The sequence below is a fragment of the Maniola jurtina genome, chromosome Z, assembly GCF_905333055.1.
Source record: "Maniola jurtina chromosome Z, ilManJurt1.1, whole genome shotgun sequence".
Lineage (NCBI taxonomy): Eukaryota > Metazoa > Arthropoda > Insecta > Lepidoptera > Nymphalidae > Maniola > Maniola jurtina.
In genome coordinates, this window is record NC_060058.1 from 8132993 (window position 1) to 8154186 (window position 21194).

General features: G+C 36.5%; 2 protein-coding genes across 4 annotated transcripts; one reads left to right on the forward strand and one right to left on the reverse strand.

Moving 5' to 3' along the window:
• Positions 1–1955: 1955 nt before the first annotated feature.
• On the forward strand, positions 1956–4006 carry LOC123880198. Of its 2 annotated transcripts, XR_006799179.1 has the most exons (3): positions 1956–2149; positions 2456–3242; positions 3409–4006. XR_006799179.1 is itself a non-coding variant. In XM_045928188.1 (2 exons), exons 1-2 carry the CDS (start codon positions 2017–2019, stop codon positions 2863–2865), a joined length of 543 nt encoding a protein of 180 aa, XP_045784144.1. In that variant the 5' UTR covers positions 1956–2016; the 3' UTR covers positions 2866–4006. The 2 variants fall into 2 exon arrangements, 1 of the variants encoding a protein (XP_045784144.1); XM_045928188.1 differs by having other exon boundaries at positions 2456–4006.
• A 2942-nt stretch (positions 4007–6948) lies between these two features.
• LOC123880189 (gamma-soluble NSF attachment protein) lies at positions 6949–20790 on the reverse strand. 2 transcript variants are annotated; one of them, XM_045928176.1, is made up of 8 exons: positions 20589–20790; positions 18220–18287; positions 13277–13431; positions 12686–12841; positions 11880–11950; positions 11179–11326; positions 9879–10127; positions 6949–8950 (listed from the first exon to the last, which is right to left on the reverse strand). In XM_045928176.1, exons 1-8 carry the CDS (start codon positions 20639–20641, stop codon positions 8855–8857), a joined length of 996 nt encoding a protein of 331 aa, XP_045784132.1. In that variant the 5' UTR covers positions 20642–20790; the 3' UTR covers positions 6949–8854. The 2 variants fall into 2 exon arrangements, with proteins under 2 accessions (XP_045784132.1, XP_045784131.1); XM_045928175.1 differs by having other exon boundaries at positions 6949–8953; positions 20589–20789.
• Positions 20791–21194: the final 404 nt, after the last annotated feature.

Below are 21194 nucleotides of genomic sequence, written 5' to 3' on the forward strand. Positions count from 1 at the left end.
GCAAGTTTTAGCAGAAGAGACTCAGGTGCAACCTAGTAACTTCACAACTGCACAATAAAATGTTGCGCACAAGTTAACATTTCTCCACCTTGTCGCAATACTACACTACTAAGAATATTAATTACATTAAAGGAAAAAAACTGTTTCGCATTCCCCACGTGGTCACCTAACCACGCACGATCGCGGAATCTACATTCTGCACCTCGCTTAAAAACAACTTTATCGTTTATTTGGCCCGCTTTGGACTCAATTGAACAAACCGTCATAGTTTTAAATTTTTGTCACGCATGACGCATCTTGCAAATATTGTAGAAAACAACAATATGAAAATCTGGTCAAGTGCGAGTCGGACTCGCACACGAAGGGTTCCGTACCATCTACAAGATATACCTAACACCTAATATATGTATAGTATAGATATCATAAATTCACGATTTTCGGATTTATTCCCTTACTTGTGCTCTAAGACCTACCTACCTGCCAAATTTCATGATTCTAGGTCAACGGGATGTACTCTAAAGGTTTTCTTGACAGACACAACAGACGGATAGACGGACAGACAGACAGCAGAGTGACAATAATTATAGGGCTCAGTGAATTACATAAAATACGTACTTAATATGCAAGGGCAATTTCGAAAATCGTGTTCTAAGAAGCATCAAGCAAGTACGAAGTCAAGAAGCTGTCAAAAAGTATGAAACTGGATTACACTTGGATGAATGATTATCTCTATGTTATTAAGATTACAGGTAGATTATCCGCAAACATTTTTGTTCATAGATTTTCAAAAAAAAAAACAGACTTCAATCATCACAAGCACTAAAAATTAAAATCGATGTACATAATTTATTACCAAAATACATTATAAGTTATTTTAGTTTAGATAGTTTAGTTATTATTCCAGTTTAAGAAATGGTATCGACTAATTTGTGAGCATGCCAAACTCATTATTTTATTTCGACTAATTTCTTAAACTGACACTTTCAAGTAAAGATTTTTATGTAATCCTGTGAAGATGCCATTGGCGGAATTAGAATGCCATAAGGCTACTTTATCGTATTAATTTACAAATTGCGAAAAACCAAATTAAATTTGAATTTCGCGGGCAGACCCGTGTCATGCACCTTAACAAGGATCTTTTGGCACTTGGTACCAAAAGATCGGACTGTACAGTATGTGGTCTTTCAAGATCTTTTATTATAGCATTTATTGTGACATTGACAGAGAAGCGTAGTTGAAGAACAAAGGCTGCCAGCAAATAAAATCTCCTTAATTTTAGAGAATATGTTGAAAATGATAATGTTGAAAACCGAATAAGTTTTATCTAATTTTAACTGAATGAGAAATTGGGAAAGGCGTCCTTGTTTCCACATAGGTGAAAAACAATAAAAACCATTAATATGCAATGGACTTGCAACCTATTACGTCAACCTGCTTAAAACTGTATTTACTTACTTAGTGCTAAATATAGTTTTAAGATGCAGACATATTAATGCTTATCTATTTACTACTCTTAATCGTGATGTTAATGCATATGGAATGGTCCTAGTTAGTATTAAAAAAAAAATAGTGAATTTCAGATTTTTTATTTAGTAACACCACATACTAGGGCCAGCGTGACACTTCACAACATGGCGGTGTTAGTTCCGATTTGGGCCACACGCCGAAAGATCCTTGTCGCACGCCAGCGCTATTTTGAGCTATTGTTTACTTTTATGGACACTTTTTTAACTTTTCCCTCGGAGATCTCGTACTTCTTACTTCTTTACTGCATAAAAATAATTCTTCCTGCATCCATCGTATTTTATTAGAAGAACAAGATTTCGACTAACTTTTATAACCACAGACTAATTTTTATGACAGAATCAAATAAACCCATTTTTTTGTAAGTTATTAATCTGTGGTTACTGTTTGACTGTTCCCATCTCATCTAACTAATACCTAATCTGTGCATCTCATACAATTTTTTTTCTGTATGAAGCTTATGTTTAGAAAATATTTAATTTTCTAAATAAAATGCCGAAAAATATTACAAATGAAGTACGTGAAATAATTTTAAAAGTCAAAGAGTTTATGGACGAGGAAAAACGGATGCAAGTACCAATAATACCGCTCAGCAAAGTATACGTAAGGGTGTCTGCTGCCACAGGTTTGTTCTTGTTGCAAATTGCAATTTAGCACATTACTTAGAAGTCTAATATACTCTTCCGCAGCTTATCTGTAGCAGAAAATATAAATTGCATTGAATTAAAGTTAAACAGCAAAATTCGTTTGCTGTTTAACTTTAATACGTTTAATACGTTTGAAGGAGTAGGTACTTATCATTTTATTTTTTTCTTTTTGCATTACCAATACAATAAAATAACTACACGTGTTCACAAATGCTTTTCTATATAAAACAAATTTTCTGTTAATTGACATAAATAAAAGTATTTAATTTTATATTTTATTACAGGTGTATCAGAAAGAACAGTGCTTAATATAGTGAAAGAAGCCAGGCTAGTAGAGCAAGGATTATTAGATCCTGATACATTCAAGAGGGCACCTAAGAAAAGAGTTCGAACCAAAGGAAAAATAGAAGTTGATGAATATGATTTGCAAGTTATCAGACGAAAGATTCATGAGTTTTATGCATTCAAAAAAGAAGTGCCAACTATAAATAAACTTTTACAAATCTTGAAAGAGGAAATAAACTTCAAAGGTTCGAGAGAAACACTAAGAAAAATCCTTCGTAAAAATGGGTTTCAATTCAGAAAAACAAAAAATAATAAAGAGAAAGAGCATGCACCAGAATCAACCTCATCTGTCCCTCCGATGGTTACACCATATATTCACTCCATGTTCAATCATAAAAATATTCAGTAATAAATCTTACTTTATTTAGGTTGATAAGAAATTAATGTTAGGTGTTATCCTCCAGTAACAATTTGTGTGCATACAAATAAGAATTAGCTTTTTAATCTGCTAGGATTCCCAATTTTATAATCAGGGCTGATCAGTATTTTAATTTAAACCATTTTTGGCAGGTTACAAGTTTATATGGTTTCACAACATATTATTATAAATAAGAGTCCCCCATTGCTCTGCGTTTGTGTGGGTTGAAGCTAATCTCACAGATTTTCAACAATATTAAGATTAATATGGAGATTTTTTTAAGGTGATATAATATAAGCCAGAACATTTACGAAAATGATCTACCAGTGTGATGATTATTGTGAATTAAGCCATAAAAAATCATCACAGTGGAAAGCCTTGGCCTAAAATTTGAGAATGGAGAAACTATTGTCAAGATTTAATGTCTGTAGGCCATTCATTAGTGAAGTAATTTATACTTGGCCGTGCAGTGTTCAGAGAAATATGTAATTATGTGATCTGCAACAACTAGGCACAGCATGTGTAAGTTTGTAGTATAATATTATAGTGATCTATCTAGACATTGTTTAGGTGTGGGACTTACCTTAGGTTGTTTTGTGAATTTTGTCAAATTGTTCTGTAGTTATTGTAAATACTATGGGTCTAGCGCTTGACTGAGATGGTTCATAGGGTAGAGTTCGGGTTGCAAAAGCGTGACGATGTCATAGCCCCCGCTCCTGCCGCGCCCACAGCTATCGATGAAGCTGGGGACTAACATATAAGATATATATTGTAACCTATATTGATGATTGTAACAGACAATGTGAAGGTTTTAGGAAGCATTTTTTCTGTACTTGACAATACCATGTCCATCGTATCTCATCACTCATCAGCTAAACTGATTTCTGTGGATAAGGATGTGGTTGTGTTATTTGTTTCTCACAAAACGTCAATTTGTATTTGTACAGAATTATTGCAATTATTTACTTGCATTTTGTATTTTGGTTCCTATTCAAGCATTTAAATTAACCACTTTTTGGATGTTTTCAAAGATGGCGATATGTGACCAATACTGTTGACTAAATAAAAAAGTAAAAGTGTGACAGAATAATGTATGTGTAATAGGAATTTTAGATTTGTTAACCTGTTTGTACATTACATTACTCGTATATCACAAAAATTGTTTAATTTTTCTTCCAAAACCACAATTTGGGTCCCGACAAATGTATTTATTAGGTTTCGTACAAAATCCAAGGTACAGACTGCGTATAAGTGCTTTAGAAAGAAGGACTCCTGAATGTATTAGATGAATATCAAAACTATTTAATCAACAGAGAAAAAAATCGGATTTTTTTAGAAACATAAAACTTTTTTGCCCGTAGTCCGAAAAGTTGCCCTTGGATCGATAAGCGTAAGGGCAACGATTTATTGCCCGTAGTCCGAAAAGTTGCGCAACTTCGGGAGTGGACCACAGGCAATAAATAGTTGCCCGTAGTGCTATTGATAGGACTACGGGTAAACTGATTTGCCCATGGTCCTATTGATAGAACCATAGGACAATCTGGTTTGCTCATGGTGTAATTGATAGAACCACATGCAAAGAAAATGCTCTTGGATCATCCAGTAGGACTTCAAATGGAACAGATATTTTTGAACTTGATTTATTTAAGAGTATGATGTCAACAGTGGCACTGTGGCGCCCTCTCCTCCTTCTCCACAACGGATTTATGAAGTAACATAAATAATTGATTTCGTATCCCAAAGGACCCCTATTTCGGAATAAATATGCTTATGTTAATCGAGAGCGAATCCAGAAAATAATTATAGTAAAATCCGTTAAGTAGTTTTGGCGCGATATACAAAAACACACAGACAGACAATTAATATTGCCCTCAGTTCTTTGGGATGTAGGAATAGATTTGCGGCACGATTGGGACAATGACAGCTACAATGTCACGATGCAATCATCTCCGACTGGTTGATGCCCGCTTACTAAAGAACGTATAATTTTTGGACGTCACAACGTACAATTATACAACGTTCCAACAATATTATGTTGTTACCAGCTACAATGTATTCGCAAGTATACCATAAATTCAGCCAATCACAACGATTGCGATTGTAATAATGATTGATGCAATTTTCCCAATCGAGCAGCAGCTCTTTATTTGAATGAAATATTTTTTTATTTATTGATATATAGCCCAAAACACCATTTTTTAGGGTTCCGTGCCTCAAAAGGAAAAACGGAACCCTTATAGGATCACTTTGTTGTCTGTCTGTCTGTCCGTCCGTCGTGTCTGTCAAGAAAACCTATAGAGTACTTCCCGTTGACCCAGAATCATGAAATTTGGCAGGTAGGTAGGTCTTATAGCACAAGTAAAAGAATAACTCTGAAAACCGTGAATTTGTGGTTACATCATTAATTTTTTTTTAAATGTGTTTTAATTTTCAAAGTAAGATAACTATACCGAGTGGCGTATCATATGAAAGGGTTTTACCTGTATATTCTGAAATAGATTTTTATTTATTTTTATGCATAAAAGTTTTTGATTTATCGTGCAAAATGTATTTTTGTACTCGGGTAATTTTCCAATACCCGAGTACGGAACCCTCGGTGCGCGAATCCAACTCGCACTGGCCGGTTTTTTAGGTGAAATACGACATGTAATGACTTCCACACGCCACAAGTGGCTCCCTGCGACTCGTTTGATGTCATCTGTTAATTTAATGGAGGATGTACCAATGCTGCGCTTTCTGGTACACCGATAATAAAACATATTTTAACATTTATGTAGGTATTTATTTTAATGACAAAAACAGCTCATAAATTAATAATCAGCTAAATTGACATTTTTTAGTTATTGCTTAAAAGCTAAAACATGTTACAGCTATATTTTTAACGTGAAATAAAACCATTTACGTCTTAATAGCCTTAGTGATTTCTAACCGGCTTCAAAAAAAGGAGAAGTTTCTCAATTCGACGGTATGTTTATTTTTAATTTTTTCTTGTATGTTTGTTACGCCATTACTCCGCCAAATATGAACCGATTTTGATAATTTTTTTTTTTGTTTGGTAGGTCATACGCCCGAGGTGGTCCCATTTTAGTTTGGTGAATATCTGATAACCATCTTCAGATATGGAACAGAACTCCTCAACGGATAAGAGTAAATTGCTCGCGATCGGTGTAATGGCTTAGTAAACAGTAGGTTTTAACCAGATATAGCGTATTTTAATACAATGGAGCCACTAAAATACGTGAAATAATTTTTTTTTGAAAAAATAAATAAAAATCGATTTCAATAACCACAAACACTAAAAAGTAAAAAATAATTTAATTTATTACCGAATATATTATGTATACAAGAGTTAATGTAGTTCTATATCAACATTTTTGGAAACCGGTGCCAATTAGCCGCACGAACCGTCTACTCCTCATATTGTTTGTGACTCCACATTGGCACCTCACTGGCAATGACTATGACTTAGAAATTATAAGGCGTATTTAGTAATTAATATACATTTAATCAGTGCGTAGACAATTTCAGAATATTAATTTGATTACACTAGAAAAGGTAACTAACTTATATACACGATTATTACTCGCATAAAGAATGTTGCACTAATACAGGGTTAAATTTTAAATACCAGAAATCAGACTAACACCTAGACCAGATACCAGAATAATTGTTATCATTAAAACTAACAACTTTTGTTCTACGACTTTTTTTAACTCGATATTTGGTGAAATATCAAATATTCAATATTTTACATAGATTCTCTCCTTGTAACTACTCTGTAACATCGGCAACGGCGCGCGAACCACACGTACGTAGACGGTCTCGCCAGATTGTTTGACATCTTTAATGTCTCCTTAGCACCACGTATATCTAAAGTGCTCGCAGCAGCTTGGCGACAGGGACAGTCTTTTCTTTCTTTCTTTCTTCTCTCTGGGCTGGTTTCCGCACTTAAACGTTTCCGTCTGTTGTGCGTGCGTGACAGGGACGGTCATGGTGATCGCTGATCACGTGTATTTGGATTCACAGTGTAATGTCACTTTGCGGAAATAACATAATTTTTTTATTTAGTTTTTGGTATAAAATAAATTAATACGAAATTATGAAAAGTCGTAGAGCAAAAATTGTTAGATTTAATGATAACAATTACGTGCCGAGAGCTTTCCGACATTTTTTATTTAACCATGTATAAACTTACTATAAACTTCATTATATACATAAAATTTAACTAAAAGTCGAACTATGTAACATTATATATCCGGAATAGAACTAGCGATAATTTAGAGGCGGCTTCTTACAACTCAATGCCACTCTAAAATTACCCCCTAAAAGGCCGCACCCATAGCCCCTCCCAGAGACAGCTATTTAAATAGTGCAATGAAGTCGTGCTTCAGACTTTCGCTTCCACTGGGTGGGACGATCGTAAGGGACTTGACTCTCGTTCGCCCCCGACCTTTGCTTCCAGGGATCCGACTCTCATGTGGCAATGGTTCGGGCGTTGACTCTCATCTTGTTTGTAATATATGAGACGTCTTCTTTGTGATATATGTCATGTCCTCATTGTAATATAATAATTATGTCTTAACGAATATCGTCTTTACATTCATCCTCGTCGGACCCGACTACATTGGAACTTATTATTATTTAGACTTTTTAACATTCTGATTCTGTTCTAACCGTCGAACAGGACAAAAAAAATTACATATTGTATTTACAAACTTTTTTTAAAGTCGGTTATTTAAATAAGAATTACGAACAATATAATTATTTAGCAAACATAATATAGGCCCTTATTGATAAAAAGTCAGATACTGCTTGTAAATGGCTGCAGATGACTCTATGATCACATGTTTTACTATCTAGACTGCAGCTATATATAGCAAGTACTGTAGTGAGATCGATAGTTATATCATAAAACACTCGTCACACAGGAATTCGTGACGTGAACGACCGGCCGGCAATGTAATGTTTCATACAAAATTAAAGGCACGGTCCAAGCACGTCGGGCCAGCACACTAACTGCAACTGTCTCTCTGACGGTTAATTAATTATACTTTATTACTCTAGAACTTATCCAATTGGAATAAAGGAGTTATTAGTATAATATTTCATATAGAATTTTAGGGTTTACACTATCATGATAGTGTAAATATAATATATATAATTACCAGCTGACCCGCCCCAGCTCCCTTGAGTGAAATTTTTGAAGTACGAAGAGGGAGTGGGATTTTCAAAAATCCTGAAACACTACTACTTTATTTGTGCCGAAATCTCCAATACCAATCTTCATAGAATTATTATATATAACTTGAAACTTTCATCCCCAATTTAGCCCTCTTAGGATGGAATATCTAAAAATTGAATCTATTTATTTGAATGCTTACGTCAGAAAAGGAACTAACTGTTCGAGCTTCTAATCCCAGTGGTTTAGGCTGACCATTGATAGATCAGTCAGCCAGGATGTAACTAGTCAAACAAACTCCAATAAACAAGCGAGTTTTAGCTGCATCACACATATACATACTTTTTGCAGATAGAATTCGTAGCGGCGGCATGTGTTTTTTGTTCTCGCTACAACATTGTAAATTTTCTAATAAATAATGTGTTTCAACACTCGTTTATCGTTGTCCATGGCCCTGATTCACTAGCTCAGTATCTAACACTGAACGATAGTCACCGGGCTCATTTCATACTGATTCGTTCTACATTGCTGCTTCACTGAATGATATTAAAATAATTTTTGTAGAAAGCCTTCAGTGGATTAAAAATGAATGTCATATGAGCTCAGTGGCCACCATTCAGTGTTAGACACTTAGTTAGCAGATATGCAAACTTATAGTAAGGCAACATGGTAGGTGTTATTACCGCTCTATTCAAATTGGAAAAAAATCGATATTTATCATCCATCATAAACTTGTCAAACATCGATTATCGGATCAATGCAGTGGCCGTGATCCTGCCGTGTCATTGTGTTTGTGCGAGATTAGCAAAGCCCTCCCTCGTCCTCAGCGCCTTGCTCCTTAGTGTCTTGAGCAGCTTCGAAAGAGCTCTGTATTCGCGTATTCACTTCGTTGTCCATCTTCTGAAAAAAAAGAGATGACCTGAAGGAAATACCACAGGATAAACGAATGTAGGATCTATACTCTTTTTAAGATACCATGATAAGGGTGACAGTTTCCAATTATTTTCTAATTCAATAATACTACTTTTCTGCAAACGAACATTATAGAAATATAAAAAATAATAAAATAAATAATTGATATGATCATTGCTAAGTATCCCATTGCTAAGTATTGCTAAGTAAGTAGGTAACTATGTTTATATGGGTCCCTGACCTGCAATAAAACGCTTTTTTTTTTAATTATTTATTGCAAAAACTGAATAAAAATGCCTCTAGAAATAGAACCAAAATTCTCAATCTATTACGCACGGTTTCCATCTTAGCCGAGCGGAGTTATGTGTTCAGTAGACCAATCAGATTTTTAAAAGATGATGTCATAATTTATTTACCGGCTTAAGTAAAAAGAGTGATACTATCTCAAAACTGAAGATTTGCAGCAGGACAAGAAAGTTGAATAAAAGCAGGTGTTACTTTGCAGAAGTCCATGAAATACAAACATGAAACAAAGCTGTATTCTTTGTATATTACGGAAAAAAGATAATGAATGGTGCAGCATGCAGCAAACTCGACTGACATTTCAACATGTCTTTGGAAGATTTGTGTTTTGAGTATTGCTTTCTCGGCTGCTCTTTCTGCATGTTTAGCAGTGTGAGGGCGGGTGATGCACATCGCATGCTGCATAGTGCAGCATACGGAATTGTTTTAGTTGATTTCAGCAAATTAAGCTTATGGTTCCTTGCATAGGAAAAGAGTATCCCTATCCACACTTGGCTAGCATGGGAGACTATGGCCCAGATGTTCCTCATTCTGCCCTGCTCAACATTGAGCCAGCCACGGGTTGATCATGATGATGATGAAGATGATGACAGGAAGAGAAAGCCCTCACCGCTATGCTGTTAGCACTCGCGCTGACGTACGAAGGCGCGGCGTTCTCGCGCACGCCGCCCTTGGGCACCGGCTCGAGCGACTCCGGCAGCGGGATGGTAGCCGCGAGCCGCGCGTACTCCACGTCCATGCTGCGGATGAAGGGCGACGCGAGCGCCTTCTTTGCAGACTCGCGGTCCTCTTCGTCGTACGCTTGCAGTAGTTGCTCGATGGTCTGCATCTCTGGGACCTCGCAGTTGTTGCCCCATTCCTTAAATATTACCCACTAGATGAAGTCCGCGACTTTAAACGCGTGGATTTAGGTTCTTAGTGTTCCGTACCTCAAAAGGAAAAACGGAACCCTTATAGGATTACTTTGTTGTCTGTCTGTCTGTCTTTCCATCCGTCCGTCCGTCCGTCGTGTCTGCCAAGAAAACCTATAGGGCACTTCCAGTTGACCTAGAATCATGAAATTTGGCGTGTAGGTAGGTCTTAAAGCACAAGTACAGGAATAAATCTGAAAACCGCGAATTTGTGGTTACATCATTGAAAAAAAATTAAGAGGTGTTTCAATTTTCAAAGTAAGATAACTATACCAAGTGGGGTATCATATGAAAGGGCTTTACCTGTACATTCTAAAACAGATTTTTTTTCTTTTTATGTAGGTTTTGATTTATTGTGCAAAATGTTGGAAAAAATACCCCAGTACGAAACCCTCAATGCGTGACTTGCGGCCAAGTGCGAGTCTGATTCGCACTTAGCCGGTTTTTAAATATCCCGTGGGAACCTCGATTTTACTGGGATTTTTTTCCGTCCCCGGTATGTAAATTATCTCTTTACCCAATTACGACAAAATCATTTGGTCAGAAGGACTATTAAAATCCCACAGGGACTCTTTCATCTTTTGTAAAAAAGTAAAAAGTAAAATAAAAAGTAGCCTATGTCCATCCCCGGGTCACAAAGTACCTAGACCAAATTTCGACAGATGGACCATTGAATATTCTCATGGGAATTCTCGGATCTTCCAAAATAAATAGAAGCCTATGTCCGTCCCTGGGATGCATGCCATGCCAACTCTTTATAAAATTTTGTCAAAATCGATTTTTGCGATTTTTTTATGTGGCAAGTTATAAGAAAAAAAACAGAGGTTATGGGCTCATCCTCTGAGTGACTCGAGCTTTAGACCACTATACAGACTTTATTTATAACGCGCGCGAAACAAGTAGTCCAATCTGAACATAAAGCATATGACTGATCATTGTCCAAAAATATTATGTGTGCAGCAATTTCAGATTGAAATACTTGTTTTACGAGTAGTGTACCTTATAAGCTTTCTCGGCAGCGACAGCATCGCCTCTCGCCAATTGCACGAGCACAATCGCAACTGTCAGCCTCCCAACTGCCATGATGTTTCCAGACTCTTGATGGAAGCCGATTTCACGTCGAAGGCTATCCACTGCCTCATCATATCTGACTCAAAAGAAACAGTGTAAATTAAAAATTTATAACACTCCCGACGAGTGAAGGTTATAGTAACTACAAAAGACCTGATAACTTTCAAACGGCTGAACCGATTTTCTTGAATTATAGCTAAGAATACTCTCGATTAAGCCACCTTTCAAACAAAAAAAACTAAATTAAAATCAGTTCATTAGTTTAGGAGTAACGATGCCACAGACAGATTCACAGATACAGAGATACACACGTCAAATTTATAACACCCCTCTTTTTGGGGTGGGGGTTAAAAAGTTCAATATCTGCATTTATGACATTAAGTACGCGGATAACTGTGTGTTTATTTATTTAGATAGATTTTATCAATTAAATGTTCCTTTTTTTTTGTCCGTGCCATCTTCGAAATGACTGAGCCGATTTTGACGAGACTTTGAGAGGGAAGGACTATGTAATGATTAAACAAGGCTACTGCTTAGCTCGGAAAATCAAAGGGTTTCTGAATATTTTTACACAACTTAAAATCACTCAGATATTACTTAAAGCCAATAAAATTACTAAAAGTGAGTACCTTTGCAGTTTAACCAAAATTCTTGATGACTTGCTAATGTACTCTGAGCCTTGATGCTGACCACTTTCAGTCTAAAATTGAAAAAGTCATATAGTTAACCAAGGGCTGATTTTTCAATCGTCAAATAACTTTTATCTGAGGAATAACTTTGTGGTTTTGACATTTTTGGTATAGGAAATCTGCCAAAGCGTCAAATTTATTCCTCAGATAGAAAAAAGTTATTTGATGATTGAAAAATCTGTCCTTAATGGGTTAGTTTTTGGTAACCTGAGTATATTGGTAAATATATCTTTTGGAAAACTAAAATTAAAAAAAAACTACCTACTGGAATATGTTTGTTAAAAAAAATTGGTAATTTACACATAAGTGATTTAAAAAAAATGATATTATAAAATAATATTGTTCAGGCTGTATTAAATCAAGGAACCTTTACAGTTCAAAGACAAACATAGAAACTTGTTACCGGTACTTAGACGTATTTATTCCGATTTCGAAAAAAAATTCTTTCAGAGTACTTTCTAAAATGAAAAGTAAACCTCGAAAAATAGTTCATTGTTGAATAGGTGAGGTATTATATTATATCCTATTATTTTATTTTATTTATTATAATTATCATTTATATGCGCGAGAACGCAATTTAATACGCCATGTAATATGAATAACATGTTTTGGTTGGTTATTGGTAGAAAAAGTCTTTTTCTGGTGAAAAAAACTTTTGGAAAAGACTTTTTTCTAGTGAAAAAGAGAAAGGATTTTCAAACAATCCACCTGAACAAAGCTGGGGCGAGCTAAATTGTTATAGTTACCGATGAAACATCAGCAGCCTGCTGAAAGAGCTTAACGGCCAGCTCTGGAGCTCTTTCCTCAATGATTTTCGCCACTTTGTCCAGGACACTGGCACCGGAATCACCCGAGCCATGTTGCTGGTACAAACTGCTCGAGTCGCAGGCAAGGGAGTACAGCTATAACAATGAAATACTATATTCCTATGTGAAGAAATCGAAAAAAAATTGGTTACTCTTGAATAAGTGACAAACTTACTATTCTACCATTTCACCAACGTAAAATAAGTCTGACCCGAGAGTAAATTTGTTAGTCTGGGAGGTTTTCAATGGAAAAACTGTCATTAAGCCCAATTTATTCCTCAGTTAAAATATCAATCAATGTTGGAATCAGCACTTAATTGAGCAACTCAAATTTATTTTGTTTTATTATATTATTTTTTATTGTTTTTAAACAAGTGTACATTTGTATTAAGATTTATGTTTTAAATGGGTTCAAATTATTTAATAATTAAGTAACTATTCATATATTATGAATATAGTATGTAGTATATTTAAAATAAAACATCTCGAATGTAGCTTGCGCTTTAAAACAGTTCGATTACATGAACATACCTGATCAGGAGGTGTGATCTCTTTGCCGACTATAATAGCATTCTCAAGTGCTTTGGCCGCATGGAAAAACGCGCGATTCTTCTTATAAAGCTCTGCAGCTTTGAAATAGCAATCCTTTGAAGTTTGCAAATCACGCGCAATGCGATAACATTGAGCTGAAACACAATATTATAAAATAATCCTTGCTTCTATTATAATAATATTATGTTACATATTATATACAACTAGCTGTTGCCTGCAACTTCATCCACATGGACTTATGAGTAGGTTTTTAACAATGCCAAGATTTAGGATTTCCTGGGATAAAAAACCAATGTTACTCTTCAGGTCTTGAGCTATATCCAGGTAGAAAATTCCCTCGAACGAACGATATGGCATGATTGAAAGACAAATCAACATACAAAAAACACTTTCTCATTTATAATTTGGTTAATGATTAAGTTATATGTATTTACTTAAAAGTTTGCTATAGCTTTTAAGGACGTATTTGCACACTTGTATAGATTTTCGGTACGCTTTGTGGCTAAAATATACTAAGTAAATTGGAACTACAGATTGCTAAAAATAGATTGGTCCTTTATCTCCAGAGATCGAGTAATTTTTTGATAAAATCATTAATTTTGATACTATAAGAACGATTTTCCTTCACCTCTTCCACGCAGAATTAACGATTTAGGGTCAAGTTTAGGTACATTTTTCTCAGTTTACGTACGGATTTTATTCTTCTAATAAATATTTTCCGTTAGCACATAATGTGCACCTCAAAATATAGGATTATTATATTAATAATAGTATAAAAATAAATAAAAACATCGTGTATAAATTTTTCACGTATTTTGCTTCAACCGCAAACCTTAATACAGTGCACTAAGGGTTATTTTGATATTGGGCAGGCAATGGTATGATTTCAAAATTATATCAGTCAGCGGCCAGCCGCCTTCGTGGGTGGTCTCTGCGTCGGTTGCTATAATTTTTTGATGTGGAAAAGATCGCTGTACGAACACAAAATAGTTCGACAAAACCCTAACTGATATTTATAGGTACTTATTCCGTGATTGTGCTGATATTTTGGCAAGGTAAGATAATAATGATAATATTATGTACCTATTATCACATTTTATCGTTAGCTGGATTTTTTTCTTGAGCATGATAGTGATCTGATAGTGAACTTCGAAGGCTGCGACAGGAACTTGAAGACTAGAAGAACTAGATGTGTCCAGTTTGGGCTCGTTTTCTTAGTCATGACGAGATCTTACCTCCGGATTTGTGGAGTGACCTGATGGTATACCTCGAAAGTCACTATTGGAACTCGGAGACGAATAGAGCTAGGTGTTTCGAGTTTGGGCTCATTTTCTTAGTCATGATGAGATCTTACCTCCGGATTTGTGGAGTGACCTGATGGTATACCTCGGAAGTCACTATTGGAACTCGGAGACGAATAGAGCTAGGTGTTTCGAGTTTGGGCTCATTTTCTTAGACATGATGAGATCTTACCTCCGGATTTGTGGAGTGACCTGATGGTATACCTCGGAAGTCACTATTGGAACTCGGAGACGAATAGAGCTAGGTGTTTCGAGTTTGGGCTCATTTTCTTAGTCATGATGAGATCTTACCTCCGGATTTGTGGAGTGACCTGATGGTATACCTCGGAAGTCACTATTGGAACTCGGAGACGAATAGAGCAAGGTGTTTCGAGTTTGTGCTCATTTTCTTAGTAATGATGAGATCTTACCTCTGGATTTGTGGAGTGACCTGATGGTATACCTCGGATGTCACTATTGGAACTCGGAGACGAATAGAGCTAGGTGTTTCGAGTTTGGGCTCATTTTCTTAGTCATGATGAGATCTTACCTCCGGATTTGTGGAGTGACCTGATGGTATACCTCGGAAGTCACTATTGGAACTCGGAGACGAATAGAGCTAGGTGTTTCGAGTTTGGGCTCATTTTCTTAGTCATGATGAGATCTTACCTCCGGATTTGTGGAGTGACCTGATGGTATACCTCGGAAGTCACTATTGGAACTCGGAGACGAAAAGAGCTAGGTGTTTCGAGTTTGGGCTCATTTTCTTAATAATGATGAGATCTTACCTCCGGATTTGTGGAGTGACCTGATGGTATACCTCGGAAGTCACTATTGGAACTCGGAGACGAATAGAGCTAGGTGTTTCGAGTTTGGGCTCATTTTCTTAGTCATGATGAGATCTTACCTCCGGATTTGTGGAGTGACCTGATGGTATACCTCGAAAGTCACTATTGGAACTCGGAGACGAATAGAGCTAGGTGTTTCGAGTTTGGGCTCATTTTCTTAGTCATGATGAGATCTTACCTCCGGATTTGTGGAGTGACCTGATGGTATACCTCGGAAGTCACTATTGGAACTCGGAGACGAATAGAGCTAGGTGTTTCGAGTTTGGGCTCATTTTCTTAGTAATGATGAGATCTTACCTCCGGATTTGTGGAGTGACCTGATGGTATACCTCGGAAGTCACTATTGGAACTCGGAGACGAAAAGAGCTAGGTGTTTCGAGTTTGGGCTCATTTTCTTAGTCATGATGAGATCTTACCTCCGGATTTGTGGAGTGACCTGATAGTATACCTCGGAAGTCACTATTGGAACTCGGAGACGAATAGAGCTAGGTGTTTCGAGTTTGGGCTCATTTTCTTAGTCATGATGAGATGTTACCTCCGGATTTGTGAAGTGACCTGATGGTATACCTCGGAAGTCACTATTGGAATTCGGAGACGAATAGAGCTAGCTGTTTCGAGTTCGGGCTCATTTTCTTAGTCATGATGAGATCTTACCTCCATATTTGTGGAGTGACCTGATGGTATACCTCGGAAGTCACTATTGGAACTCGGAGACGAATAGAGCTAGATGTTTCGAGTTTGGGCTCATTTTCTTAGTCATGATGAGATCTTACCTCCGGATTTGTGGAGTGACCTGATAGTATACCTCGGAAGCCACTATTGGAACTCGGAGACGCATAGAGCTAGGTTTTTCGAGTTTGAGCTCATTTTCTTAGTCATGATGAGATCTTACCTCAGGATTTGTGGAGTGACCTGATGGTGTACCTCGGAAGCCACTATTGGAACTCGGAGACGAATAGAGCTAGGTGTTTCGAGTTTGGGCTCAATTTCTTAGTCATGATGAGATCTTACCTCCGGATTTGTGGAGTGACCTGATGGTATACCTCGGAAGTCACTATTGGAACTCGGAGACGAATAGAGCTAGGTAGGCCGAGGTATACCATCAGGTCACTCCACAAATCCGGAGGTAAGATCTCATCATGACTAAGAAAATGAGCCCAAACTCGAAACACCTAGCTCTATTCGTCTCCGAGTTCCAATAGTGACTTTCGAGGTATACCATCAGGTCACTCCACAAATCCGGAGGTAAGATCTCATCATGACTAAGAAAATGAGCCCAAACTCGAAACACCTAGCTCTATTCGTCTCCGAGTTCCAATAGTGACTCCCGAGGTATACCATCAGGTCACTCCACAAATCCGGAGGTAAGATCTCATCATGACTAAGAAAATGAGCCCAAACTCGAAACACCTAGCTCTATTCGTCTCCGAGTTCCAATAGTGACTTCCGAGGTATACCATCAGGTCACTCCACAAATCCGGAGGTAAGATCTCTTCATGACTAAGAAAATGAGCCCAAACTCGAAACACCTAGCTCTATTCGTCTCCGAGTTCCAATAGTGACTTCCGATGATACCATCAGGTCACTCCACAAATCCGGAGGTAAGATCTCATCATGACTAAGAAAATGAGCCCAAACTCGAAACACCTAGCTCTATTCGTCTCCGAGTTCCAATAGTGACTTCCGAGGTATACCATCAGGTCACTCCACAAATCCGGAGGTAAGATCTCATCATGACTAAGAAAATGAGCCCAAACTCGAAACACCTAGCTCTATTCGTCTCCGAGTTCCAATAGTGACTTCCGAGGTATACCATCAGGTCACTCCACAAATCCGGAGGTAAGATCTCATCATGACTAAGAAAATGAGCCCAAACTCGAAATACCTAGCTCTATTCGTCTCCGAGTTCCAATAGTGACTTCCGAGGTGTACCATCAGGTCACTCCACAAATCCGGAGGTAAGATCTCTTCATGACTAAGAAAATGAGCCCAAACTCGAAACACCTAGCTCTATTCGTCTCCGAGTTCCAATAGTGACTTCCGAGGATACCATCAGGTCACTCCACAAATCCGGAGGTAAGATCTCATCATGACTAAGAAAATGAGCCCAAACTCGAAACACCTAGCTCTATTCGTCTCCGAGTTCCAATAGTGACTTCCGAGGTATACCATCAGGTCACTCCACAAATCCGGAGGTAAGATCTCATCATGACTAAGAAAATGAGCCCAAACTCGAAACACCTAGCTCTATTCGTCTCCGAGTTCCAATAGTGACTTCCGAGGTATACCATCAGGTCACTCCACAAATCCGGAGGTAAGATCTCATCATGACTAAGAAAATGAGCCCAAACTCGAAACACCTAGCTCTATTCGTCTCTGAGTTCCAGTAGTAGGTTCCAAAGTATGCAATTTCATCAAGTCGGGAAGTAATGTAATGCTATCCTTCTCAGATTATTTTAGTCATAGTAGGAGCTCATAATTTCATAAGCATGGAAATGTTGTTCATTGCCAAGAAGTCATGGTGAAATATTTCATCATCAGACCCTTAGTCTGTAGGCACTGTTCTACTTACTGTATTATTGTCAAGATACATATTTAAAAAAAAAAACTGTTAAAAAAAAATAGATGACCAAATATAAAATAAAATAAAAATATAAAAGTATCAAGATCAAGTCGATTCACTCATTTTGACGCAGCTGTGTGCGTGTGGGCAGTGTACTTATGTAGTAGTGCAATTTTGATACCTATTCATTTTGCAAAGACGTCCTTAAGTAAATACATTTAAATAACTGACCTGCTTGGCTGTATTCGTCAGCAGCGGAATCATAATCAGGTTTCCACTTCAGCAAGGATGTTTTTAAACTGGAATGACATAATATGACATGAACATCGATGTCATGAATAATAACAATAAGGTACAGTGTCTGCAAATTTCAGCTTGTATATTTAACCCTTAATTTATGACTTGCACAAACCACTCTGTTGCAATTTCAGAATGGACCACTTGTATTAGTTGTACTGTACAAAGATCATATTTTGTTAAAATCAACCACACAACTAGGCTAGCTGTTATTATAAAAATAAAATGTTACAAATTGCCAAGGTTGATATGAAAAGTAAACCTAAGTTTCTACACACAGTGATAAAGTTAAACTTACACTGGAATTCATAGTCAAGATAGGGGATTCTTTAGTCATATTCAACCTTAGTGCATTTCACAAAGGATTAATAATACACATTCAAGCCTCAATAGCTCAACAGTTATAGGAGCGGACTGAAATCCGAAAGGTCGCCGGTTCAAACCCCACCCGTTGCACTATAATGTCGTACCCACTCCTAGCACAAGGAAACAAGGAAAGGGGAATGTTAGTCATGATTAAAAATGGCTAATATTCTTTTCAAAAAAAAATATATCATCTGAATGGTCCCCTAAAGGCCCCTATCTTGACTATGAACTCAAGTGTTAGTCACTCTGATTCATAGACACATTTCACTGCCTAAAATACACAGTCATATCATAAATTAAGCCAATCACAATAAATGTTAATATGGTAAAATGATAACTTTATTTTATTATTATATATATTTATTAATTTTGGGTTATTTAACATGTCTTTCTTATACTAATGCTAGCAACTACCTATGATCTTGCTAAGCGAAAATGAAAATTTCGAAAAATTTGGCCCTATTCCTTGACTAAAGGAAGAATTTTGCATGGAGGTTTCATGCAAAATTTCAGATTTCTAGATCTAAAGGTTTAGGGTAGGACGTTGATGAATCAGTCAGAAAGACTGGTCTTTTCTTTTCATAAGTACATACTACATATGTATTGATGATTTGTTGCTCTAAAGTAAAATTCTATTTTTTCTTTTAATAATCTTAGGAAATCAACCCTCAAAGGGTTAGAAAAAGATTTAAGTAATAAATTCTTAATGTACTTAAATCACATGACATCTTCAATATTTGTAAATTAGCTTGGCAGTTGGTACCAAAATTACTCTGTTATTCTGTAGAGTCGCATTGCAGAACAAGCCTGGCTAATTATACTAGTTTGAAATTTAAAAAAAAACACAGTTTTATAAACAATTTCGCAAAGCTGTTTCCTACAAAATGATTTTTTAGAATTTTGAATATTTTTTTTTATGAATATAGGCTTGTGTTTAAAAACAATCATGCCTTATGGCAAGTAATGGTCTAGGTTGGAACACGCTAAGAAGATGCCCATACATTGATATACAGTGTTTTTTTAAATGGGGAAATAAATTATGTTAAACCATAATACATAGCATACCATAACACATTTCCATTCCTTGTCTGTTAAGTAACAGTTTTGATTCCAGTAAAATAAAAATTTGGTATGATAATAAAATAATTAATTGACAAATTTCTACAATTATTTTACCAATCAAAACTATTCTGAGCATAAACTTATTATATCTAGCTTTCATTAGGTATCATTCCGAACATTTTACAAGTAAGGTTTATATGTACTGTAATGCTGGCCAAACACAATCAAGTTTACAAGTGATAACCATATGCCGTCAAGTGTGTTGAATGCCGCTTCAAACTTGATTATGTATGGCTAGAGTAATACAACACATCCATGCTGATATTATAAATGCGAAAGTGTGTCTGTCTGTCTGTCTGCTACGTTTTCACGGCTCCATCGCTGAACCGATTTTAATGAAATGAAATACATTCCAGGGAAGGACACAGGCTACTTTTAATCCCGGAAAAACGAACAGTTCCCGCAGGATAGCATGCATGCTCACATGATAAAATAACTTAAGCTTTGCACCAAAAAATATTGTAACAAACCTCAATTATTATTATTAATTTGTTGACCTTGAGTCACGTGAGCGAAGCCGCGTGTAATAACTAGTTCATAATAATTATTATATCTCACCTATGAGAAGGTAGAGTTACAATAACTTACATGAATACATCTATTTGATCACTGAAAGCATTCTATAAAAGTTACAGTCAATTTGCAAAATTCGGTGTAACTGCCCGATAGTGAACATATGCACAAATCACTTAGACAAGTTCATAATAATTATAACTAAAATGATGAACACAGGACCGCAATGCAAAGCGCCTATAAAACATGAATTTGTGTAAGTATAGAAACAGTGCATGGACACCTCGGAGTAACAATCTTACAATTTCTCTGCTGCCTTACAATGCTCTTGCGCTTCGTGGAGTTTAGCGGACATCTTATTGTATTTGCTTTTAAACCAAATGCGGATACACTACGTAAGACTTAAGTTCTGTTCTGTATCTTCTAAAATCAATACGGTCTTTCCAATTTCCCTGAATTTTCCACACAATTTCTCTATAGTCTATGTTTCCACTGGTTTCCAGATGTTTCCAGCATAGAGGTCTCCAATCCATGGTCTCCAGTTTTTTTTTTATTTAACTGGTTCTGGTTTTACAGCTCTGGGTTCTAGTCTTTTTAAGCCTGGTAGTTTAAAATTACAGTGTCATGAATTCAATGCTGCAGTATGCTTGATGGTCTCCAGTGTTGAGTTGAGAACTCAGACCAGCAATCCCATCCGAAAAGAATACGAGCATAGAGATATCGAGGCTCAAAATAGCAACAAAGCTACAGATGCGACAAGGATCTTTTGAAAATCGGAACTAACGCCGCCATCTTGTGAAGTGTCACGCTGTCCCCTTGTATGTGGTGTTACTATGTAAAAAATCTGAAATTCACCATTTTTATTTTTAATATTGAAGTCATTCCAAATCATAACATCCCAATATATC